Source organism: Manis pentadactyla, chromosome 16 (genome assembly GCF_030020395.1).
Source record: "Manis pentadactyla isolate mManPen7 chromosome 16, mManPen7.hap1, whole genome shotgun sequence".
Taxonomy (NCBI): domain Eukaryota; kingdom Metazoa; phylum Chordata; class Mammalia; order Pholidota; family Manidae; genus Manis; species Manis pentadactyla.
Window position 1 is genome coordinate 71,465,427 of NC_080034.1, and position 27,266 is coordinate 71,492,692.

General features: G+C 36.2%; 1 protein-coding gene across 1 annotated transcript in view; it reads right to left on the reverse strand.

Annotated features, from left to right (window-relative positions):
- Positions 1-26,548, reverse strand: part of LOC130681276 (bromodomain adjacent to zinc finger domain protein 2B-like) — an 81,740-nt gene extending 55,192 nt beyond the window's left edge. Inside the window, exons 1-3 of the mRNA XM_057493913.1 lie at positions 26,341-26,548; positions 21,606-21,698; positions 21,430-21,491 (exon numbers count right to left, since the gene is read on the reverse strand). Coding sequence (XP_057349896.1) covers positions 21,430-21,491; positions 21,606-21,698; positions 26,341-26,548 — 363 coding nt within the window. The remainder of the gene's footprint in view (positions 1-21,429; positions 21,492-21,605; positions 21,699-26,340) is intronic.
- Between the last annotated feature and the right edge of the window lie 718 nt (positions 26,549-27,266).

Genomic DNA, 27,266 nt, shown 5'->3' on the forward strand with positions numbered 1-27,266 from the left:
AGCCCTATTCTGTCAGCCCAGTTCTGCTGAACTCAGAAAACAAACCTGGTTAAAATATTTCCACATTAAACACTTACTTTTACTTTTGTCATATTTTATTTCTAAATGAAAAGCAGGTATCTAACTATAAGACTTAATGACATTTTGAAAAGTTAAGAGCGTGAGTTTTAGCATATGATCTTTATGACTATATTGGCTATTGAGAGGTTTCCCCTTTCTTTTTTTTCCTTTACTTATTTCCTGGATTTTTACTATTAGGATTAGATAAACTTGCTAAGTATGGTTCAGAGAGGTCCTTATTCTATACATTATGTTTACAGATAACTTGTGATGGACATGTTAATTTGTATGAGTGAGAGAACAGACTGATAAAATTTTCATTTTTCAGACTTTAAAATACATGGCTATATTACTTTAATCATATGAAATTTAAGAATTCTACCTCTAGAATTTGCTGGGCTCGAAGTTCTTTTTCCATTCTGATTCGTTGTATTCTCTTAATTCTTTCCTATAGGAAAAATTATGACAATTTTAGATAATTAACTATCTAGGTGGAAGGTATTTAAGTGGAATCAAATAATGAAAGATGTAAGTACAGATTTACCAAAGGTTGCCCATGCTCGATATAAATTTTAATTATTTACTTTAACATTATATACATGCCACCTGTCTTAAATTGCTGTGACTTTATAAAATGTCTCAAAACAATTTTAAAATACAAATGCTAAATAAGTATATAGAAACAACATAAACCAAGCTGGTTAAACTCAAGTCTTTATAAATATTTGCAAGTACAAGTAATACTCATTCGGAAATAAATATTGGACAGACAAGTAGGATAAAACAGTCTATCAGGAAATCAGGACACCTAAGGATAGTCCTGAGTTACTGTCACTCATTGCATGAACTTGAACAAATAGAACTACTCTTGCATAAAATAGGGGAGGCACTTGCTCTTTTTCTCACTGTCACAATTATATTTAAGAAGTTTTAAAAAGTGCACAGTACATCACGATTGTGTGAAGTATTAACAATTGCCGTAACATGATAAATGACATTTCTTTCAATAAATGCAGCAGGCCAAATACAGAAATAATTTATAATAAATTATAAGTGGTGCTCAAATTCTCTAAATGTCATGTACTAGCTATTGTTTGAATTCAGCAATCTAAATTTTGATAATGTTACATTTTCATTTTAAAAAACCATTCCATATGCTATAAGTACATCGTTAACAATTTTTAATTCATATATCCCATTGAAAGTCCCAAATTGGCACTGATGAGGATACTTTTAAAAGAATACACCTAAATTCCCCAACTTGCAAATTGCAGCTTTCCTAGGACTTTCAGAGTAAACACATTTTATACTACCGTTTATTACAATACTAACCCCTATTTCCAATGCTAGTTGTACCTTTTGAAACTATACTTTAATACATTTTTATTTCTTTTTTTCAATTGATGTGATTGATCCCCTGCAGGATAATGAGATTTCTGGAATTTCTGTTGTGATTTTAGAAGACTGATCACATTGTATGGTTTTGCTGATTGTGATCCTAGGTTTTGAATATTATAGCTTGACAAAAATAAACATACAAGTGTATCTTTTGTTTTATTTACAAGTGTTAGAGAAGGTTGCACTGGATACACATTTGAAATATTTATTTAGATTTAGAACTTCAGACCTAAGTATACTTTGAATTTAATCTTTAATCAAGTCAACAAAAGGCATTCATTATTCTCTTAAGCACAGAAATAGGTATAGAATCATGGCCTTTACTCACCCAGTGTAGAGCTTCCTATTAGTGTGAGAGATTTATATGGATATACAAAAATATACTTGGTAGTGCTTTCATTAGCAATAGCAGAGATAAGCATTATTTATAAATCATTACAGTGGAAGGAGCCAAGATGGCGGTGTGAGTAGAGCGGGGAAACCTCCTCCAAAAACCACGTATATTTTCGAAAATACAACAAATACGACTATCCCTAAAAGAGAGACCAGAAGATTCAGGACAACAACCATGCTACATCCACACCTGCGAGAACCCAGCGCCTCCGAAGGGGGTAAGATGGAAGCCACAGCCCGGCGGAACACGAGCGCCCCTCACACCAACTACGGGCGGGAGGAGAGGAGTCAGAGCGGGGAGAGAGAGGGAGCCCAGGACTGCTAAATACCCAGCCCCAGACATCCGCACCAGGAGCACAGACACACAGCGTGTGGCGAGCTGGATACTAGAGAAACGGGAAAGTAAAACCTGCGAGCTGTCCCCACAGCCAGAGTCCCTGGGACAAAGAAAAGCGAGTGCTTTATGAAAGTGTTCAAGGGACAGTAGCCTCACAGGTGGACGGAACCGCCCCGGCGCAATCAGCCCAGTAACTCGGAATTCTGGGGAACTCCGGGCGCCCCAACACCCTGGGTGGCAGCGCTACCCGGAGGCCCCTCACGGTGACAAACAGCCTCCCTCCCATTTCCCCTCCGACGTGGCTCCGCCATAGCAGAACAGCAGCCTGAGGCCGGCCACTCCCACGGCAGCAGAGCAGAGCTTCCTCCACAACCGCCGGGCAAGAATAAGAAATCCTGTCTGCGCACAGCTGCCCAGCAAAAGCCGCTAGGGGTCGCCGTTTACCCAGGAGAGGAAGGCCACAAACCAGCAAGAAGGGACCTTCACCCAGCCGACATACACGCCAGCTCCCCACAACTATTTCCATCGACATGAAAAGACAGAAGAATTTGATACAGACCGGACTAACCCAGACATCCATCCCTGAGAAGGAACCTGGGGAGATAGACCTAACCACTCTACCTGAAAAATAATTCAAAATAAAGGTCATAACAATGCTGACGGATCTTCGGAGAAATATACAAGTGCTAAGGCATGAAGTCTGGAGGGAGATTACAGAAATAAAACAATCTCTGGAAGGACTTACGAGCAGACTGGATGAGGTGCAAGAGGCCTTTGATGGAATAGAAATCAGAGAACAGGAACGGAGAGAAGCTGACGCAGAGAGAGATAAAAGGATGTCCAAGAATGAAAGAATATTAAGAGAACTGTGTGGCGTGGCCAAACAAACGGAACAATCTTCAGGTTATAGGGGTACCAGAAGAGGAAGAGAGAGAAAAAGGGACAGAAAGTGTCCTACAAGAAACAATTGCTGAAAACTTCTCCAAAATGGGGGAGGAAATAGTTGCTCAGACAACGGAAGCACACAGAATTCCAAAGAGGACAACACCAAGACACATAATAATTAAAATGGCAAACATCAATGACTAGGAAGAGTCTTAAAGAGAGCTAGAGAGAGGGAAAAGGTCACCTACAAAGGAAAACCCATCAGGATATCATCAGACTTCTCAGCAGAAACCTTATAGGCCAGAACAGAATGGCATGATATATTTAATGCAACCAAACAGAAGGGCCTTGTACCAACAATACTCTATCCAGAACGATTATTATTTAAATATGAAGGAGGGAGTAAACAATTCCCAGACAAGCAAAAGTTGAGGGAATTTACCTCCCAGAAACCACTTTTACAGGGTAATGTACAGGGGCAGCTCTAGATAGGAGCATTCCTAAGGCTAAACAGATGTCACCAGAGCAAATAAAATCACAGCAGAGAAAGCAGACGAACCAAATACTAACTAAAGGCAAAAGATAATATAAACTACACACAAAAGCAGTTAAAGGAAACACAAAAGAGCACAGAATAAAACACGCAAAATATAAAGAATGGAGGAGCAGGAATAAGAAAGGAGAGAAATAAAGAATTACCACACAGTGTCTGTAACTGCTCAATAAGCAAGTGAAGTTAGGCAGTAAGATACTAAAGAAGCGAACCTTGAACCTTTGGTAACTACAAATCTAAAGCCTACAATGGCAATAAGTACATATCTTTCAATAATCACCGTAAATGTAAATAAACTGAATGCAACAATCAAAAGACACAGAGTAATACAATGGATAAAAAAGCAAGACCCATCTATTTGCTGCTTACAAGAGACCCACCTCAAACCGAAACACATACAGAGACTAAAAGTCAAGGGATGGAAAATGATATTCCACGCAAACAACAGGGAGAAAAAAGCAGGAGTTGCAGTACTACAAGCAGACAAAATAGACTTAAAAATAAAGAAAGTCACAATAGATAAAGAAGAGCATTACGTAATGATAAAGTGGTCACTGCAACAAGAGGATATAACCATTAAAAATATTTATGCACCCAACACAGGAGCACCACCATATGTGAAACAAATACCAACAGAACTAAAAGGAGCATATAGAATGCAAAGCATTCCTTTTGGGAGACTTAAATACACCACACACTCCAAAGGATAGATCTCCCAGACAGAAAATAACTAAGCATACAGAGGCGCTGAACAACAAACTAGAACAGATGGACCAAATAGACATCTATAGAACTCTATATCCAAAAGCAACACGATACACATTCTTCTCAAGTGCACATGGAACATTCTCCAGAATAGACCAAATACTAGGCCACAAGAAGAGCCTCAGTAAATTCAAAAAAATTGAAATTCTACCAACCAACTTTTCAGACCACAAAGGAATAAAACTAGAACTAAATTGTACAAAGAAAGCAAAAAAGGCCCACAAACACATGGAGGCTTAGCAACGTGCTCCTAAATAATCAATGGATCAACAACCAGATTAAAATATAGATGAAGGAATATATGGAAACAAATGACAATAACACAATGCCCCAAGTTCTGTGGGATGCAGCAAAAGCAGTCTTAAGAGAGAGTGTATAGCAATCCACCATATTTAAAGAAGGAAGAAAAATCCCAAATGAACAGTCAAATGTCACAATTATCGAAATTGGAAAAAGAAGAACGAATGAGGCCTAAAGTCAGCAGAAGGAGGGACATAATAAAGATCAACGAAGAAATAAATAAAATTCAGAACAATATATAGAAAAAAAAAATCAATGAAACCAAGAGATGGTTCTTTCAGAAAATAAACAAAATAGACAAGCCTCCAGCCAGACTTATCAAGAGAAAAAGAGAATCAACACACACCAACAGAATCAGAAACGAGAAAGGAAAAATCACGATGAACCCCATAGAAATACAAAGAATTGTTAGAGGATACTATGAAAACCTGTATGCTAATAAGCTGGAAATCCTAGAAGAAATGGACTTCTTAGAAAAATACAACCTTCCAAGACTGACCAAGGAAGAAACACAAAATCTAAACAAACCAATTAAAAGCAAAGAAATTGAAGCGGTAATCAAAAACCTTCCCAGGAACAAAACCCCGGGCCAGATGGATTTACTTCAGAATTTCATCAGACATACAGAGAAGAAATAATACCCATTCTCCTTAAAGTTTTCCAAAAAATAGAAGAGGAGGCAATACTCCCAAACTCATTCTATGAAGCCAACATCACCCTAATATCAAAACCAGGCAAAGACCCCACCAAGAAAGAATATTACAGACAAATATCTCTGATGAACGTAGGTGCAAAAATACTCAACAAAATACTACCAAACCAAATTCAAAAATACATCAAAAAGATCATACACCATGACCAAGTGGGATTCATCCCAGAGATGCAAGGATGGTACAACATTCGATAACCAACCAACATCATCCACCACATAAATAAAAAGGACCAACACCACATGACCATCTCCATAGATTCTGAAAAAGCATTCGACAAAATTCAACATTCATTCATGACAAGAAGTCTCAACAAAATGGGTATGGAGGGCAAATACCTCAACATAATAAAGGCAATATATGATAAGCCCACAGCCAACATCATACATAATAGTGAGAAGCTGAAAGCTTTTCCTCTGAGAGCGGGAATAAGACAGGGATCCCCATTCTCCCCACTGTTATTCAACATAATACTGGAGGTCCTAGGCACGGGAATTAGACAAAACAAAGAAATACAAGGAACCGAAACTGGTAAAGAAGAGGTTAAACTGTCACTATTGGCAGATGACATGATACTGTACAAAAAAAACTCTAATATGCCCACACCAATATGCAGGTTTGATGCAATCACTACCAAATTACCAACAACATTATTCAACGAACTGGAACAAATAGTTCAAAAATTCATATGGAAACACCAAAGACCCCGAATAGCCAAAGCAATCCTGAGAAGGTAGAATAAAGTGGGGGGGGGGATCTCACTACCCAACTTCAAGCTCTACTACAAAGCCACAGTATTCAAAAACTGGACAACTACATGTAAGGGAATGAAACCAGATTATTGTCTAACCCCATAAACAAAAGAAATCTCAGAATGGATCAAAGATCTGATTGTAAGTCATGAAACCATAAAACTCTTTAAAGAAAACATGGGCAAAACTTTCTTGGACATAAACATGAGCAACTTCTTCATGCACGTATCTCCCCGGGCAAGGGAAACAAAGGCAAAAATGAACAAGTGGGACTATATCAAGCTGAAAAGCCTCTGTACATCAAAGGACGCCATCATTAGAACAGAAAGATACCCTGCAGTATGGGAGAATATATTAATAAATGACAGATCCGATAAAGGGTTGACATCCAAAATATATAAAGAGCTCACGCACCTCAACAAATAAAAAGTGAATTATCCAATTAAAAAATTAGTAGAGGAGCTGAACAGGCAGTTCTCCAAAGAAGAAATTCAGATGGCCAACAGACACATGAAAAGATGCTCCACATCGCTTGTAATCAGAGAAATGCAAATTAAAAGCACGAGATATCACCTCACCCAGTACCGATCGACACCATCCAAAAGACAAACAACAAATGTTAGCGAGGTTGTAGTGAGAGGGGAAGCCTCCTACACTGCTGGTGGGAATGTAAATTAGTTCAACCATTGTGGAATGTAGAATGGATGTTCTTCATAAAGTTCAAAATAGACAAACCATTCGACCCAGGAATTCCACTTCTAGGAATTTACCCTAAGAATGCAGCAGCCCAGTTTGAAAAAGACACATCCACCACTATGTTCATCACAGCACTATTTACAATAGCCAAGAAATGAAAGCAACCTAAGTGTCCATCAGTAGATGAATGGATAAAGAAGAGGTGGTACATATACACAGTGGAGTATTCTTCAGCCATAAGAACAAAACAAATCCTACCATTTGCAACAATATGGATGGATCTAGAGGGTATTATGCTCAGTGAAATAAGCCAGGCGGAGAAAGACAAGTAACAAATGACTTCACTCATATGTGGAGTATAAGAACAAAGAAAAACTGAAGGAACAAAACAGCAGCACAATCACAGAACCCAAGAATGGACTCACAGTTACCAAAGGGAAAGTAACTGGGAAGGATGGATGAAAAGGGAGGGATAAGGGCAGGGGAAAAATAAAGAGGGCATTACGATTAGCATGTATAATGTGGGGTGGGGGCCCGGGGAGGGCTGTGCAGTGCAGGGAAGACAAGTGGTGATTCTACAACATCTTACTATGCTGATAGACAGTGACTGGAAAGGGTTTTGTGGGGGGGACTTGGTGAAGGAGGGAGCCTAGTAAACATAGTGTTCTTCATGTCATTGTGGATTAAGGATAACAAAATAAATAGAAAAAAGTAAGAACTATGACTGTCCTCAACATTTACCTGTTTTCGTTTCTCAGCCTCCAAAAATTTGGCTTTTGCAGCTTCTTCCTTCTTTATCCTCTTAGCCTGTGCATATAAAATAGGTCTCAAAGTCATGCAACAGCACCACCACAAACTGAATATAATCCTAGACCTGAAAATGGGGCTCCATGCCTCGCAAGGTACAAAACAGTATGTAACATGTATGTAGACAATTACAGATTTCCCCTCAGTTTGTTACGTTTAACGTACTAATTTCACTTCTAAGGTATAGATTACACTTAAGATATACAAAAAAATTCTTAAATCGTAACAGTATGTCAGGCTTTCTTCTTCAAACTCTGTAAAAATTCTGAAATAATTTGAGTGTTATTTTACCTTAAAACTTAATCACAGAAAAGTGATGTTAGGTCATTTGTTGTTTGTTCTCTGATTTTTTAAAGTAAAACATGATCAGTGTAGGAAGTTTAGAAAAACGGGATAGATTTTAACAATAAAGGTTAAAGGACAAATAAGTAACATTTTAAAATGCACGTGTCTACTTTATTTGAAGTTTCTTTTGTAATACTTAAAATTTAGATAAATCCATTACTTAAATAACTTAAATGAAAAATTAAACCCGATTTAACCTACTGTGGTTAAATTCAAGGTTTTTTTCCCTAATATAAAAGAAACATAACCTTTCATGAAGCACATCCTGAATATCAAGCTCATGCTATCAAATTTGAGCTTTATAATCTTCAAGTCATTAACTAGTAGCTTCATAATTATCTACTAGTAATTGCCAATGTACTTTAATATTTTCAATTTGGAGGGTTTTAAAATTAATTTGAAATGGGTAAGGGAATATGTGTATATGTTTTTAGAAGGAAAAGATCTGTAACTGTGAAAACCTCAGCTAACCGCCTTGCTCAGGGAATAAGCCAATTTTTATGGCAACAGTTTCCTGAACAGCTAAGGGTTTGGGTTATAGTAATTTTCAACATTAAAAAGCTTGTTTTGGACAAAAGTACTTTGGATAATTTTGAGACATATACATGTACAGCTTAGACACAGTACACTTAACATAATTTGGCTTTTTCTTGAGGACTTGGGCAGTTATTCTTGACATCAGTTACTATACTACACAGTTTGATAACAGAAATGCCTTTGGGCCCGTAAGGTGTTGAAAACTGCTTCCTATTTAACTACCAGATTACAGACTGTTGCTAGGCTTTGGAGTTTCTGTTTATCCTATTTTCCCTTGCTGTCTTTTAGCTATTCCTTTTGCTGTTGCCAGCATGTCCTTGAGCCCTATTCTGTCAGCCCAGTTCTGCTGAACTCAGAAAACAAACCTGGTTAAAATATTTCCACATTAAACACTTACTTTTACTTTTGTCATATTTTATTTCTAAATGAAAAGCAGGTATCTAACTATAAGACTTAATGACATTTTGAAAAGTTAAGAGCGTGAGTTTTAGCATATGATCTTTATGACTATATTGGCTATTGAGAGGTTTCCCCTTTCTTTTTTTTCCTTTACTTATTTCCTGGATTTTTACTATTAGGATTAGATAAACTTGCTAAGTATGGTTCAGAGAGGTCCTTATTCTATACATTATGTTTACAGATAACTTGTGATGGACATGTTAATTTGTATGAGTGAGAGAACAGACTGATAAAATTTTCATTTTTCAGACTTTAAAATACATGGCTATATTACTTTAATCATATGAAATTTAAGAATTCTACCTCTAGAATTTGCTGGGCTCGAAGTTCTTTTTCCATTCTGATTCGTTGTATTCTCTTAATTCTTTCCTATAGGAAAAATTATGACAATTTTAGATAATTAACTATCTAGGTGGAAGGTATTTAAGTGGAATCAAATAATGAAAGATGTAAGTACAGATTTACCAAAGGTTGCCCATGCTCGATATAAATTTTAATTATTTACTTTAACATTATATACATGCCACCTGTCTTAAATTGCTGTGACTTTATAAAATGTCTCAAAACAATTTTAAAATACAAATGCTAAATAAGTATATAGAAACAACATAAACCAAGCTGGTTAAACTCAAGTCTTTATAAATATTTGCAAGTACAAGTAATACTCATTCGGAAATAAATATTGGACAGACAAGTAGGATAAAACAGTCTATCAGGAAATCAGGACACCTAAGGATAGTCCTGAGTTACTGTCACTCATTGCATGAACTTGAACAAATAGAACTACTCTTGCATAAAATAGGGGAGGCACTTGCTCTTTTTCTCACTGTCACAATTATATTTAAGAAGTTTTAAAAAGTGCACAGTACATCACGATTGTGTGAAGTATTAACAATTGCCGTAACATGATAAATGACATTTCTTTCAATAAATGCAGCAGGCCAAATACAGAAATAATTTATAATAAATTATAAGTGGTGCTCAAATTCTCTAAATGTCATGTACTAGCTATTGTTTGAATTCAGCAATCTAAATTTTGATAATGTTACATTTTCATTTTAAAAAACCATTCCATATGCTATAAGTACATCGTTAACAATTTTTAATTCATATATCCCATTGAAAGTCCCAAATTGGCACTGATGAGGATACTTTTAAAAGAATACACCTAAATTCCCCAACTTGCAAATTGCAGCTTTCCTAGGACTTTCAGAGTAAACACATTTTATACTACCGTTTATTACAATACTAACCCCTATTTCCAATGCTAGTTGTACCTTTTGAAACTATACTTTAATACATTTTTATTTCTTTTTTTCAATTGATGTGATTGATCCCCTGCAGGATAATGAGATTTCTGGAATTTCTGTTGTGATTTTAGAAGACTGATCACATTGTATGGTTTTGCTGATTGTGATCCTAGGTTTTGAATATTATAGCTTGACAAAAATAAACATACAAGTGTATCTTTTGTTTTATTTACAAGTGTTAGAGAAGGTTGCACTGGATACACATTTGAAATATTTATTTAGATTTAGAACTTCAGACCTAAGTATACTTTGAATTTAATCTTTAATCAAGTCAACAAAAGGCATTCATTATTCTCTTAAGCACAGAAATAGGTATAGAATCATGGCCTTTACTCACCCAGTGTAGAGCTTCCTATTAGTGTGAGAGATTTATATGGATATACAAAAATATACTTGGTAGTGCTTTCATTAGCAATAGCAGAGATAAGCATTATTTATAAATCATTACAGTGGAAGGAGCCAAGATGGCGGTGTGAGTAGAGCGGGGAAACCTCCTCCAAAAACCACGTATATTTTCGAAAATACAACAAATACGACTATCCCTAAAAGAGAGACCAGAAGATTCAGGACAACAACCATGCTACATCCACACCTGCGAGAACCCAGCGCCTCCGAAGGGGGTAAGATGGAAGCCACAGCCCGGCGGAACACGAGCGCCCCTCACACCAACTACGGGCGGGAGGAGAGGAGTCAGAGCGGGGAGAGAGAGGGAGCCCAGGACTGCTAAATACCCAGCCCCAGACATCCGCACCAGGAGCACAGACACACAGCGTGTGGCGAGCTGGATACTAGAGAAACGGGAAAGTAAAACCTGCGAGCTGTCCCCACAGCCAGAGTCCCTGGGACAAAGAAAAGCGAGTGCTTTATGAAAGTGTTCAAGGGACAGTAGCCTCACAGGTGGACGGAACCGCCCCGGCGCAATCAGCCCAGTAACTCGGAATTCTGGGGAACTCCGGGCGCCCCAACACCCTGGGTGGCAGCGCTACCCGGAGGCCCCTCACGGTGACAAACAGCCTCCCTCCCATTTCCCCTCCGACGTGGCTCCGCCATAGCAGAACAGCAGCCTGAGGCCGGCCACTCCCACGGCAGCAGAGCAGAGCTTCCTCCACAACCGCCGGGCAAGAATAAGAAATCCTGTCTGCGCACAGCTGCCCAGCAAAAGCCGCTAGGGGTCGCCGTTTACCCAGGAGAGGAAGGCCACAAACCAGCAAGAAGGGACCTTCACCCAGCCGACATACACGCCAGCTCCCCACAACTATTTCCATCGACATGAAAAGACAGAAGAATTTGATACAGACCGGACTAACCCAGACATCCATCCCTGAGAAGGAACCTGGGGAGATAGACCTAACCAATCTACCTGAAAAATAATTCAAAATAAAGGTCATAACAATGCTGACGGATCTTCGGAGAAATATACAAGTGCTAAGGCATGAAGTCTGGAGGGAGATTACAGAAATAAAACAATCTCTGGAAGGACTTACGAGCAGACTGGATGAGGTGCAAGAGGCCTTTGATGGAATAGAAATCAGAGAACAGGAACGGAGAGAAGCTGACGCAGAGAGAGATAAAAGGATGTCCAAGAATGAAAGAATATTAAGAGAACTGTGTGGCGTGGCCAAACAAACGGAACAATCTTCAGGTTATAGGGGTACCAGAAGAGGAAGAGAGAGAAAAAGGGACAGAAAGTGTCCTACAAGAAACAATTGCTGAAAACTTCTCCAAAATGGGGGAGGAAATAGTTGCTCAGACAACGGAAGCACACAGAATTCCAAAGAGGACAACACCAAGACACATAATAATTAAAATGGCAAACATCAATGACTAGGAAGAGTCTTAAAGAGAGCTAGAGAGAGGGAAAAGGTCACCTACAAAGGAAAACCCATCAGGATATCATCAGACTTCTCAGCAGAAACCTTACAGGCCAGAACAGAATGGCATGATATATTTAATGCAACCAAACAGAAGGGCCTTGTACCAACAATACTCTATCCAGAACGATTATTATTTAAATATGAAGGAGGGAGTAAACAATTCCCAGACAAGCAAAAGTTGAGGGAATTTACCTCCCAGAAACCACTTTTACAGGGTAATGTACAGGGGCAGCTCTAGATAGGAGCATTCCTAAGGCTAAACAGATGTCACCAGAGCAAATAAAATCACAGCAGAGAAAGCAGACGAACCAAATACTAACTAAAGGCAAAAGATAATATAAACTACACACAAAAGCAGTTAAAGGAAACACAAAAGAGCACAGAATAAAACACGCAAAATATAAAGAATGGAGGAGCAGGAATAAGAAAGGAGAGAAATAAAGAATTACCACACAGTGTCTGTAACTGCTCAATAAGCAAGTGAAGTTAGGCAGTAAGATACTAAAGAAGCGAACCTTGAACCTTTGGTAACTACAAATCTAAAGCCTACAATGGCAATAAGTACATATCTTTCAATAATCACCGTAAATGTAAATAAACTGAATGCAACAATCAAAAGACACAGAGTAATACAATGGATAAAAAAGCAAGACCCATCTATTTGCTGCTTACAAGAGACCCACCTCAAACCGAAACACATACAGAGACTAAAAGTCAAGGGATGGAAAATGATATTCCACGCAAACAACAGGGAGAAAAAAGCAGGAGTTGCAGTACTACAAGCAGACAAAATAGACTTAAAAATAAAGAAAGTCACAATAGATAAAGAAGAGCATTACGTAATGATAAAGTGGTCACTGCAACAAGAGGATATAACCATTAAAAATATTTATGCACCCAACACAGGAGCACCACCATATGTGAAACAAATACCAACAGAACTAAAAGGAGCATATAGAATGCAAAGCATTCCTTTTGGGAGACTTAAATACACCACACACTCCAAAGGATAGATCTCCCAGACAGAAAATAACTAAGCATACAGAGGCGCTGAACAACAAACTAGAACAGATGGACCAAATAGACATCTATAGAACTCTATATCCAAAAGCAACACGATACACATTCTTCTCAAGTGCACATGGAACATTCTCCAGAATAGACCAAATACTAGGCCACAAGAAGAGCCTCAGTAAATTCAAAAAAATTGAAATTCTACCAACCAACTTTTCAGACCACAAAGGAATAAAACTAGAACTAAATTGTACAAAGAAAGCAAAAAAGGCCCACAAACACATGGAGGCTTAGCAACGTGCTCCTAAATAATCAATGGATCAACAACCAGATTAAAATATAGATGAAGGAATATATGGAAACAAATGACAATAACACAATGCCCCAAGTTCTGTGGGATGCAGCAAAAGCAGTCTTAAGAGAAAGTATATAGCAATCCACCATATTTAAAGAAGGAAGAAAAATCCCAAATGAACAGTCAAATGTCACAATTATCGAAATTGGAAAAAGAAGAACGATTGAGGCCTAAAGTCAGCAGAAGGAGGGACATAATAAAGATCAACGAAGAAATAAATAAAATTCAGAACAATATATAGAAAAAAAAAATCAATGAAACCAAGAGATGGTTCTTTCAGAAAATAAACAAAATAGACAAGCCTCCAGCCAGACTTATCAAGAGAAAAAGAGAATCAACACACACCAACAGAATCAGAAACGAGAAAGGAAAAATCACGATGAACCCCATAGAAATACAAAGAATTGTTAGAGGATACTATGAAAACCTGTATGCTAATAAGCTGGAAATCCTAGAAGAAATGGACTTCTTAGAAAAATACAACCTTCCAAGACTGACCAAGAAGAAACACAAAATCTAAACAAACCAATTAAAAGCAAAGAAATTGAAGCGGTAATCGAAAACCTTCCCAGGAACAAAACCCCGGGCCAGATGGATTTACTTCAGAATTTCATCAGACATACAGAGAAGAAATAATACCCATTCTCCTTAAAGTTTTCCAAAAAATAGAAGAGGAGGCAATACTCCCAAACTCATTCTATGAAGCCAACATCACCCTAATATCAAAACCAGGCAAAGACCCCACCAAGAAAGAATATTACAGACAAATATCTCTGATGAACGTAGATGCAAAAATACTCAACAAAATACTACCAAACTAAATTCAAAAATACATCAAAAAGATCATACACCATGACCAAGTGGGATTCATCCCAGAGATGCAAGGATGGTACAACATTCGATAACCAACCAACATCATCCACCACATAAATAAAAAGGACCAACACCACATGACCATCTCCATAGATTCTGAAAAAGCATTCGACAAAATTCAACATTCATTCATGACAAGAAGTCTCAACAAAATGGGTATGGAGGGCAAATACCTCAACATAATAAAGGCAATATATGATAAGCCCACAGCCAACATCATACATAATAGTGAGAAGCTGAAAGCTTTTCCTCTGAGAGCGGGAATAAGACAGGGATCCCCATTCTCCCCACTGTTATTCAACATAATACTGGAGGTCCTAGGCACGGGAATTAGACAAAACAAAGAAATACAAGGAACCGAAACTGGTAAAGAAGAGGTTAAACTGTCACTATTGGCAGATGACATGATACTGTACAAAAAAAACTCTAATATGCCCACACCAATATGCAGGTTTGATGCAATCACTACCAAATTACCAACAACATTATTCAACGAACTGGAACAAATAGTTCAAAAATTCATATGGAAACACCAAAGACCCCGAATAGCCAAAGCAATCCTGAGAAGGTAGAATAAAGTGGGGGGGGGGGATCTCACTACCCAACTTCAAGCTCTACTACAAAGCCACAGTATTCAAAAACTGGACAACTACATGTAAGGGAATGAAACCAGATTATTGTCTAACCCCATAAACAAAGGAAATCTCAGAATGGATCAAAGATCTGATTGTAAGTCATGAAACCATAAAACTCTTTAAAGAAAACATGGGCAAAACTTTCTTGGACATAAACATGAGCAACTTCTTCATGCATGTATCTCCCAGGGCAAGGGAAACAAAGGCAAAAATGAACAAGTGGGACTATATCAAGCTGAAAAGCCTCTGTACATCAAAGGACGCCATCATTAGAACAGAAAGGTATCCTGCAGTATGGGAGAATATATTAACAAATGACAGATCCGATAAAGGGTTGACATCCAAAATATATAAAGAGCTCACGCACCTCAACAAATAAAAAGTGAATTATCCAATTAAAAAATTAGTAGAGGAGCTGAACAGACAGTTCTCCAAAGAAGAAATTCAGTTGGCGAACAGACATACGAAAAGATGTTCCACATCGCTTGTCATCAGAGAAATGCAAATTAAAAGCACAACGAGATATCACCTCACCCAGTAAGGATCGCCACCATCCAAAAGACAAACAACAAATGTTAGCGAGGTTGGAGAGAGAGGGGAAGCCTCCTACACTGCTAGTGGGAATGTAAATTAGTTCAGCCATTGTGGAATGGAGTATGGATGTTCTTCATAAAGCTCAAAATAGACATACCATTTGACCCAGGAATTCCACTTCTAGGAATTTACCCTAAGAATGCAGCAGCCCAGTTTGAAAAAGACACATCCACCCCTATCTTCATCACAGCACTATTTACAATAGCCAAGAAATGAAAGCAACCTAAACGTCCATCAGAAGATGAATGGATAAAGAAGAGGTGGTACATATACACAGTGGAGTATTCTTCAGCCATAAGAACAAAACAAATCCTACCATTTGCAACAATATGGATGGATCTAGAGGGTATTATGCTCAGTGAAATAAGCCAGGCGGAGAAAGACAAGTCCAAAATGATTTCACTCATATGTGGAGAATAAGAACAAAGAAAAACTGAAGGAACAAAACAGCAGCACAATCACAGAACCCAAGAATGGACTCACAGTTACCAAAGGGAAAGTAACTGGGAAGGATGGATGAAAAGGGAGGGATAAGGGCAGGGGAAAAATAAAGAGGGCATTACGATTAGCATGTATAATGTGGCGTGGGGGCCCGGGGAGGGCTGTGCAGTGCAGGGAAGACAAGTGGTGATTCTACAACATCTTACTATGCTGATAGACAGTGACTGGAAAGGGTTTTGTGGGGGGGACTTGGTGAAGGAGGGAGCCTAGTAAACATAATGTTCTTCATGTCATTGTGGATGAATGATAACAAAATAAATAGAAAAAAGTAAGAACTCTGACTGTCCTCAACATTTACCTGTTTTCGTTTCTCAGCCTCCAAAAATTTGGCTTTTGCAGCTTCTTCCTTCTTTATCCTCTTAGCCTGTGCATATAAAATAGGTCTCAAAGTCATGCAACAGCACCACCACAAACTGAATATAATCCTAGACCTGAAAATGGGGCTCCATGCCTCGCAAGGTACAAAACAGTATGTAACATGTATGTAGACAATTACAGATTTCCCCTCAGTTTGTTACGTTTAACGTACTAATTTCACTTCTAAGGTATAGATTACACTTAAGATATATAAAAAAATTCTTAAATCGTAACAGTATGTCAGGCTTTCTTCTTCAAACTCTGTAAAAATTCTGAAATAATTTGAGTGTTATTTTACCTTAAAACTTAATCACAGAAAAGTGATGTTATGTCATTTGTTGCTTGTTCTCTGATTTTTTAAAGGAAAACATCATCAGTGTAGAAAGTTTAGAAAAACGGGATAGATTTTAACAATAAAGGTTAAAGGACAAATCAGGAACATTTAAAAATGCACGTGTCTTCTTTATTTGAAGTTTCTTTTATAATACTTAAAATTTGAGATAAGTCCATTACTTAAATAACTTAAATGAAACATTAAAGCCGATTTAACCTAGTGTGGTTAAATTCAAGGTATTTTTCCCTAATAGAAACATAACCTTTAATGAAGCACATCCTGAATATCAAGCTCATGCTATCAAATTTGAGCTTTATGATCTTCAAGTCATTAACTAGTAGCTTCATAATTATCCAGTAGTAATTGCCAATGTAATTTAATATTTTCAATTTGTAGGGTTTTAAAATTAATTTGAAATGGGTAAGGGAATATGTGTACATGTTTTTAGAAGGAAAAAACCTGTAACTGTGAAAACCTCAGCTAACCGCCTTGATCAGGGAATAAGCCAATTTTTACGGCAACAGTTTCCCGAACAGCTAAGGGTTTGGGATATAATAATTTTCAACATTAAAAAGCTTGTTTTGGACAAAAGTACTTTGGATAATTTTGAGACATGTAGATGTACAGCTTAGACACAGTACACTTAACATAATTTGGCTTTTTCTTGAGGACTTGGGCAGTTATTCTTGACATCAGTTACCCTACTACACAGTTTGATAACAGAAATGCCTTTGGGCCATTAAGGTGTTGAAAATTCCTTCCTAATTTACTACCAGATTACAGACTGTTGCTAGGCTTTGGAGTTTCTGTTTATCCTATTTTCCCTTGCTGTCTTTTAGCTTTTCCTTTTGCTGTTGCCAGCATGTCCTTGAGCCCTATTCTGTCAGCCCAGTTCTGTCCGAACTCAGAAAACAAACCTGGTTAAAATATTTCCACATTAAACACTTACTTTTACTTTTGTCATGTTTTATTTCTAAATGAAAAGCAGGTATCTAACTACAAGACTTAATGATGTTTTGAAAAGTAAAGACCATGAGTTTTAGCGTATGATCTTTATGACTATATTGGCCATTGAGAGGTTTCCCCTTTCTTTTTTTTCCTTTACTTATTTCCTGGATTTTTACTATTAGGATTAGATAAACTTGCTAAGTAAGGTTCAGAGAGGTCCTTACTCTACGCATTATGTCTAAAGATAATTTGTGATGGACATGTAAGTTTGTAAGAGTGAGAGAACAGACTGATAAAATTTTCATTTTTCAGACTTTAAAATACATGACTATATTACTTTAATCATATCAAATTTAAGAATTCTACCTCTAGAATTTGCTGGGCTCGAAGTTCTTTTTCCATTCTGATTTGTTGTATTCTCTTAATTCTTTCCTATAGGAAAAATTATGACATTTTTAGATAATAAACTAAATATCTAGGTGGAAGGTATTTAAGTGGAATCAAATAATGAAAGATGTAAGTACAGATTTACCAAAGGTTGCCCATGCTCGATATAAATTTTAATTATTTACTTTAACATTATATACATGCCACCTGTCTTAAATTGCTATGACTTTATAAAATGTCTCAAAACAATTTTAAAATACAAATGCTAAATAAGTATATAGAAACAACATAAACCAAGCTGGTTAAACTCAAGACTTTACAATTATTTGCAAGTATAAGTAATTCTCATTCGGAAATAAATATTGGACAGACAAGTAGGATAAAACAGTCTATCAGGAAATCAGGACACCTAAGGATAGTCCTGAGTTACTGTCACTCATTGCATGAACTTGAACAAATAGAACTACTCTTGCATAAAATAGGGGAGGCACTTGCTCTTTTTCTCACTGTCACAAATAAATTAAAAATGCTTAAAGAAGTGCACAGAACATCGTGATTGTACGAAGTACCAACAACTGCTGTAACATGATAAATGACATTACTTTCAATAACTACAGTAAGCCAAATACAGAAATAATTTGTAATAACTTATAAGTGGTGCTCAAGTTAGTTAAATGTAATGTACTAGTTATTGTTTGAATTCAGCAATCTAAATTTTGATGTTACATTTTCATTTTAAAAAACCATTGCATATGCTATAAGCACATCGTTAACAATTTTACATTCGTAAATCCCTTTGAAAGTCACAAATTGGCACTGACGAGGATACAGTTTAAAAAAATACACCTAAATTGCCCTACTTGTAAATTGCAGCTGTCCTAGGATTTTCAGAACCAACACATTTTATACTACTGTATATTACCATACCCACCCCCATTTCGAGATGCTAGTTGTACCTTTTGAAACTATACTTTAATACATTTAAATTTCTTTCTTTGCAGTGATGTTATTAATTCCCTGCAGGGATCCAGCGCAGGATAATGAGATTTCTGGAATTTCTGTTGTGATTCTAGAAGACTGATCACATTCTATGATTGTGCTGATTGCGATCCTAGATTTTGAATATCATAAGCTCACCAAAAATAAACATACAAGTGTATCTTTTATTTCCAAGTCTTACAGAAGGTTGCACTTGATCCACATTTGAAATATTTATTTAGATTAGAACTTTAGACAAAAGTATACTCTGAATTTAATCTTTAATCAAGTCAACAAAAGTCATTCATTATTCTCTTAAGCACAGAAATAGGTATAGAACCTTGGACTGAACTCACCCAGTGTAGAGCTTTGTTTTAGTCTGAGTGATTTATATAGATGTACATTGGCAGTACTTTCATTTGGAATATCAGAAATAAACATTATTTATAAATTATTACGATATGTGTTCACCTTGTAATACTGAGTATCCATCCAATGAACTGGGCATTTTATATAAAGTAGCTAATTGATCATTTAAAAAAATAACAATACAGGAGTTGAAATTATCTTCTTTTCACCTAAGAGAAAATTGAAGCTCGTAGAAAATAAATATTTTGCCTATAGTCACACAGTGAGTGCAGAGCCCTGGTCAGTTCCCACTGCCTCTGCTCCTGCTTCATAACAATGCCCCCTGACACTTCCGGAAAACTGCCTTGAGGACTGTCGGCTGGTATTTTTGGCCCACTAGGTGGAAAAAATAATCTCGAGGATGAGAAACACATGCTATTATTTTAATTATTTTATTCTAGATCTACTGCAAACTTTAAAATAGACTCTGCACGACTTTAATTTACTTTGCTGGCAATTAGGAATAAGTCAGATGGTAATCTAAGACTAGTCTCAGAGAAGCATCTTGATCAATGTCTAATAGCAGGTCACTTGTATTACTGCTCCTGGAACGTTGGAAAATCAATTTTTTTTTTTTTTGATGAGTAGCACACTATGTAGGCTTAGGTCACACAAAGCCTAATTTGAAATGCTAATGGCATACAACTGGTCTCAAGCCATTAGGAAATTGGATAAACTATTAAAAACTGTAACAGAAACAACAGTATTTCAGCTTCAAAGGAACTTATTTTCACATATACTCTAGTAGGCAGTAAATATTTACAGTATTTTAATAAATATATTCATCACACTATATATTTTAAAGTCAACCTTACAGTGCCTTTAGCAGTTACAATTAACAAACTAAGAAAACAATTCAAGTTTACATTAAATTACAGTTAGGGAGTAGACCAAACATTTTGATGTTTTATGTCTATCTTTTAGAAAGCAAGCATTTGCTTTGTGCCAGTCACTGTGGTAGGCACTTTACATTCATTCAATTTTCACATAATACAATTGTTTTTCTTTTGCAGTGGAGGAAATCAAGGCTGAGAGGTTAACTAATTCATCTATGGTCATAAATTATTAAGTAGGAGAGCCGATATTTAACTCTACAAATTACCTACATGCATGACTACAAATTCTAAATTCTCTATCTCAATTCTACATCAACTCTAATCATACTGCTTTAGTCAATACTGAAAGTATTTAAGTAAATGTATTCATTCCATTATTAGAGATAACCACATCAAAAACAAACCAAGCCATTATTTAGCAGCTTGTCTATATAACAACTGACTCAGAAATAACTACTTGCAGTTTAAAATTTTTTAAAGAATAGTACTTCCCCCCATTTCCTTTTTGCTTTAATAGTTCGATGAGTATGTGGAGATAGGAGAGCAGTTTACACATTCCCATCTTAAAGGAAGTTCAGTATATTGCCATGTAGGCTTTATGTGTAAGAGTTAAAAAATTATTTCACCTACCTTATACTTAATTTTAAAAACTACACAGAGGAGAGCACTGGATAAAACACTGGATATGCGAAAATAATGCTTTCTCATTTTCAGGGATAATTTTTAAACATTCAGAAGCAATGGGACCAAATCTTCAAAGTTGTTCAAGATGTTAATTTATATTCAGGCTATCAGGATACTAAAAGTACTTACATAATTGTATTGTTTGGTATCATTTCTTTAGAGACTTGGTTTAAAATTGAGGTGAATTTTAAATAAAGGAAGATGATAACTCTCTAAATAAGATATATAACAAGTATGAAAGTTATTTCAGAAATCAAAATAAGAATAATGTACATATATACATAAGTAAATTGACTCCCAAAGTACCACCTATGTTATAAAACCGGTTGAGTGCATGAACATACCTGTTGTTTCATAATCTTTATCTGCTCTTTTTGCTGTCGCTTCTCCTCAGCAGCCATTATTGCTATGATGAAAAGCCAAAACACAGGTATCGTCAGAAAAGGAACAAAGAAGAGAAGCCTCCTGTGAACTCCCAGTACTCACTCTTCAAGTTTATGTTTTCGTTTAACTCACTCACCTTGTTGTTTTTTAGCTTCTTTGGCAATGTGAGCCTGTTCCTGCTTTTGGAGTTTTCTCAAAAGCTTTATTTGTGCTGCTTGTTGGGCTTTTTCTGAAAAACACAAAATTTCAAGGAATACTTTTAACAACTTTACCTGTTAACCTAAAAACAATTATCTATGTGAATGGCATCATGTAAAGGACATACTTTTTAAGAAAATTTTTTAGATACCAGGTAGAAAAATGGTGTGGCAGAAAATACCACGCTTACTTCCTTTAGAAATTGCCCAACTTTTTCATCACATACAGCCCCATACACAGAAGCACACAAAAATGATGCTTCTCTTAATCCTCATCACAGAAGCTAATTTAAGTACTTTTTTTTTCACATTTCACATAATCCCTGTTTAGGAGGAAACTAGCTGCTAATATGGAAAAAGAATGATTTAGCTTTAGTCTTAAAAATAACAATAAAGCAAAAGAACTCAAAATAGAATACAAAGCCCCCCCTCCAAACATGGTATTTCACTCAGCTATAAAAATGGTAGTTTCTGAATCCAGTGATAATTGCATTTATGAAACAGAGGGACTAAATCTAAATAAAAACAATACAGAATATCAACAAGGTTTAAGGACAATCTAGTTCTCATTATTTTCAAGGACAAATGTATGAAACTGGGAGAGATCTACATACTTAGTGGCCCCAATTCCTCATTCCTCCCTTTATCCATGTTACTTGCAAACGGGACTTTGTAGTTCCTTTCATCAAGAAGTGAAATCTACTTTCTTGTCCCTTGATACTAACTTCAGACACGTGGTCTTTGGACACCAGGATGTTAGCAGTTGTAACTGCAAGTGCATGTTTCAGAGTGTGCTCTGAACTTGTACAAGTGTAGTTTCACTCTTCTGTCTTGACCTTTATCATCAGGACATGTTAAGGCTACGCTGCCAGAGGCTGGAACACAGGGAGTCAGCTGACTCCACACACGTGAACAAAGCCAGGTAAGATCAGTAGAGCTGCCTACCTTACCTGCGGTGGACTCTATCAGCCTGACCGATTACCACGTGGCATTGTTCACCACTGAGTTTTGCGGGTGCTTGTTTCCCAGCATTACTGTGGCAATAGGTGACTGATACAGAAAGCTTGTAATGTCATGCTTTCTTCTGCTGGCAAACTTGGTCAGAATACTTCTAACTATAAAAGTGGTCTATCATAACATCATTTACAAAATCACTCTAGAATACTTAACATTAGATATTGCTTTAAATTTTGTAGCAGATGAAGAGTTTTAAGAAACCTATATATTATATTCTCACTAGTAATGAATATGCTCGAATAGAACCCAAATCACTTGAACTCTACTAATAATCATTTATTGACCTGCCATATTAAATGTACATGATCTTGTTTAATCTTCATAACAACCTTACAGGATATGCAACATTACACACAGGTTACAAATGAAATAACTAAGGCTCATAGAGGTTAAATTGCAGAGCCAAGATATAAACCCATGTCTTTCTGACTCCAGGTCTATATATGCTACTAGTCCTATGAACCTTTAAGAAAATTTAAATGCCTGGAGATTTTAAAAAGGACTGAACCATAGTGTTCTGCGACAGCTGAGAAACTCTGTAATGTATATGGTATGTATTTCTGTGTGAATTTATCAGCAATTTCAAACTCTACACAAGTGCACAGTTAACTTTTATTTTTAAACCCTTGGGACAGAAAAACACTAAAAAGTTCAACTCGCTATCTTTTCACTTGAGCAAGGAAGACATAATTTTGGTAAGTCATTAAAAATTCATATAGCTTAAAATTTTTTATTATGAGCAGTTAGAGAAGATGGGAAAAATAGGTTAAAGAATCAGGCACACTACGGAGGAAGTACGAGAAGTTAAGAGGCACAGAAACTTCACCCAGGCTCTGAGGAATGAGCTACTACCAGCATCTCATTTATTTGGTTTATGACTGTTGAATATATTATCTGTGATGACTAACTTTTGAAATGGTAACTTGACAAGTATCTTTTATGCTTTAGGAAATTACTTTCTTAGATATCAAAAAGAAAAGTTTACTTTTCAAATAAAGTGTTTAAACTTGTCTAAACCAGAATGTATCTAACAATTGGCAGCACTTTCCTTCTGCAGTGGCCTATCTTAAAACAATGAATCATTGTACAGCAATGGCATTTCAGATTCTATGATCAATAAAATTGACTGGTATATTAGTAGATATATTAGAGCATTTGAGATATTAACAGTATTGGCCAATTAACAAGCTAATTTGTTTATATAGTTTGAAAGTCTCTTTTATATGCAAACTGTCAGATTCTTATCTCTATTCTGAGAAGATAGAGGGCTCTCATTTCACATTCAAAATCCACATTTTATTTTATTGTTCTAAACCTTCCTTCAAATTAAGTCGCTTTACAAGCCTAGATGAGTCCAACTAGGATAACAAAATATGACAGAAACTTCTAGAATCTCCTCTGACAACACCCCAAAGCGTTAATGTAGAAGTCTTTCAGAATAAAAGGGGTCACAAGGTGACTCATTTCTACTTTCTTTCCTTCCCAAGAAAGAACATGCATATTATACCAAATATACTTGTATATATTAATAACATTTACTTACATTAACTATTTGATATTTATATACATGTTGAGAAAAAACATGTACATAGGTCAAAGGTAACATAACTTACAAAATGCAATATAATAGAAGGGAGAGCTACGTCATAGAATACAGACCAATTTGAAATCTAAAACGGGAGAAAACACTGGGCAAAAGTTGAGTGATTACCTTCTATTTTCTTAAAATAAAATTAGTTAATTTTGCAAATCTGAAGTTGCCATTTTGAATACCATGTATGAATGGTACTTGTGATAGACATGCAAAACAGGCGTGAAAATCCCTTGCTTTGGTTATCAGTTAATTTCAAGCTTTCCTATTTTATGTAAAAAATGAACACTTCCCACTATTATACATTCTTCAGAAAAGTCAGTGGTTTATTGACAATACTAATTTTAAAAATTCATCATGTATGTATATATCTTCATATATTAACATTTTTTAAACCTCCTCTACTAACTATTTAGGAGAGATTAAGGTCTTAATAGTACCCCAATGAAATAACATATAAAGTACTAAATTAACGTACTAAAGGAGACAAAGACTTACAGGACATTAAGTTACAGGCCAGGCAGTTAACTTATATGCCACTGGTGGAAGTATGAATTGGAACAACCTCTTTGGAGACAATATTTGCCTGCTTTCTACCAAAATTGAAAATGCACATACCCTTGGAGTAGAGATTCTATCTCTAAAATTTTATACTGTGGATAGCCATACCCGTCAAAGAATGAAGATATGTGTAATGTTTTTATTGCAGCATTGTTTGCGATAGCAAAGATCAGGAAAAAAGCTGCAACACTCATCGAAGGAGACTGAGTAAGTGAAGTATGGTAGAGCCATACTTTGCCTCACCTACTATTCAGCCACTGGAAGTGTAAGGTTGATTTTTAAGTGCTGTATAGAAAGATGCTCAAGAAAAATTAAGTGCAAAAAAACAAAGCTGAATGGTATATACACCAGTAAGTTCATTTATTTTAGAAATCAAAAAGAACATATACATATATGAACATCACATATGTACGTGTACACATAAGTATGTGCTTCAATGTGTGTCTGTGAGTGTATGTACACACTTCTAGGTAGACTACCAAAAACCTATTAATTATGATCCAACTTGTGAGTGTCTTTCATTTTAAAGTCAGTGAGAGTCAATGTCTTATTTGAAAGCATTATGCTCTATGAGCTTTCATCATGCATACTTGTTTTATAATGAAAACAACAGAGCTACAGAGAAGTCAGTATTATACTGGTGTATACAATAAATAGAAGTCAGTCAAGCTTTCCCTTCCGAAAAAAAAAACTATGAGAAGTAGTAAAATCCTGTCAGTCTTTTAAGTCAGTTTTTATTATTAAACCCTTATGGATATTATGTTTATGATACAAGCATGTATTGATATACATTTATATATATATGCTTATGAATATAAGACATGAACACATTGATAGATATCGAGACAGCCTCAAGAGGCTTCACACTTGTAACTAGTTAATTCAAACTTCATAGCAGAACTATTTTATTTTAGTCAGCATTCTCTGTGTGAGACACAGCATGGGAACTTCATGTTGATAATTCATGATAATTTTGAATCATGAACACATTTGAGGTTACTTTGAGCACGTTGTACTTGATGAATGATACTTTCTGGTGATCTTAAGATACTTTTTGACCTAAGTTTATTAGTTGGGCATTTTGAAAATAAATGTTATATATCCAGGCTACAGAAGAACCCAAACTAAGACTTGCCACTAATTGGAGTTCTTTGACTGAAAATTTACTCCACAGATCCACATATTTTGGAGTTACTCCCTTGTACCACCGCAAGGAATTGGGAGCTGTTCAAATGAGTTTCCAGCCTGAAAAGTTCATCACCTACCTTTGTAATTCTAAACACACAGGGCATGATGTGTTTACGAGTATGATTCTTGAAAGGCGCTTATTAAATCAAAGAACTCCAGTTACCAGTGGGACTCCTTATTTTCTCATTTTATTTGAACACAATCACCTACCTTTTAGAAACTGAGAGTAGTTATCAATCATTCCTATGTCAAATACATGTAGAAATACTTAACACATTTTAGTACAGTTCTTACAGTGACGGATACACGTTCCCTACCTTGAGCTTGCAGTTGTCTTAGCAATTTGCCATCTGTGTTATCTACACATTCAGCACCGCCAACATCAGGAGGCCGACCGCTCCGCTGTCTCACGCTGGTATCCTCTCCTGGTCGCTCTCCCTCTGGATCCGGTGGTCGTCCCCCATGAGCTTCCATTGCCCTCACACGGGGAATGGCATCCTCTTCTTTCAAAGGACACCACTGCATTCCCTGTTAAGTAACATTTTATAGAAATAAAATATTATCAACAAAATAAACACAAGTGATCAATATGTCAGAAAATTCTAGGGAAACCTACACATATTAATTTTTATAAAGCTGTTGTAACCTTTAAAAATTTTAGTTTCTAATTCAAGTTACATTTAGAATTGTTCATGGCTTTTGGTATATATTTCGTATTCTTACTTTAATTATTTCAACTTTAAATACACTGACAGATATATACCTGGACCTATAAACATATATAGACATACATCTTAATCACCATTTCTGAACCATAATGACTGTAAAGTTGGCGGGTATTTGAAAAGATTAGTTGAGTGATGACACCTCTACGGATTGCTCTCAGGAGCATCAGTTCAACCAAACATGAAGCTATCCAAATAACAAACAAAAGACTCTCTTTATAGAAAAAACACAGCTAATAAATCAAGAAGGAATGTAAGAGTCAGACTATTACCATTTTGCAATATCTCATGGATTAATGGATCTAAGCTTTACATTTGAATGGTTGCCAATCACCAAAAAAGGGAGACAACTGGACCGACAGAAGGAGGTTCACTTCATCACCTATAAACTAATCCTCCCCCTCCCAAAAAACAAAACCTGGAAATGATTAAGCCTCCAGATTAAATCACTAAAACTTAACGGGGAAAATTTACTTGCCGTATATATTAAACTACACGGCAAAATCCAGTCTGAAGGA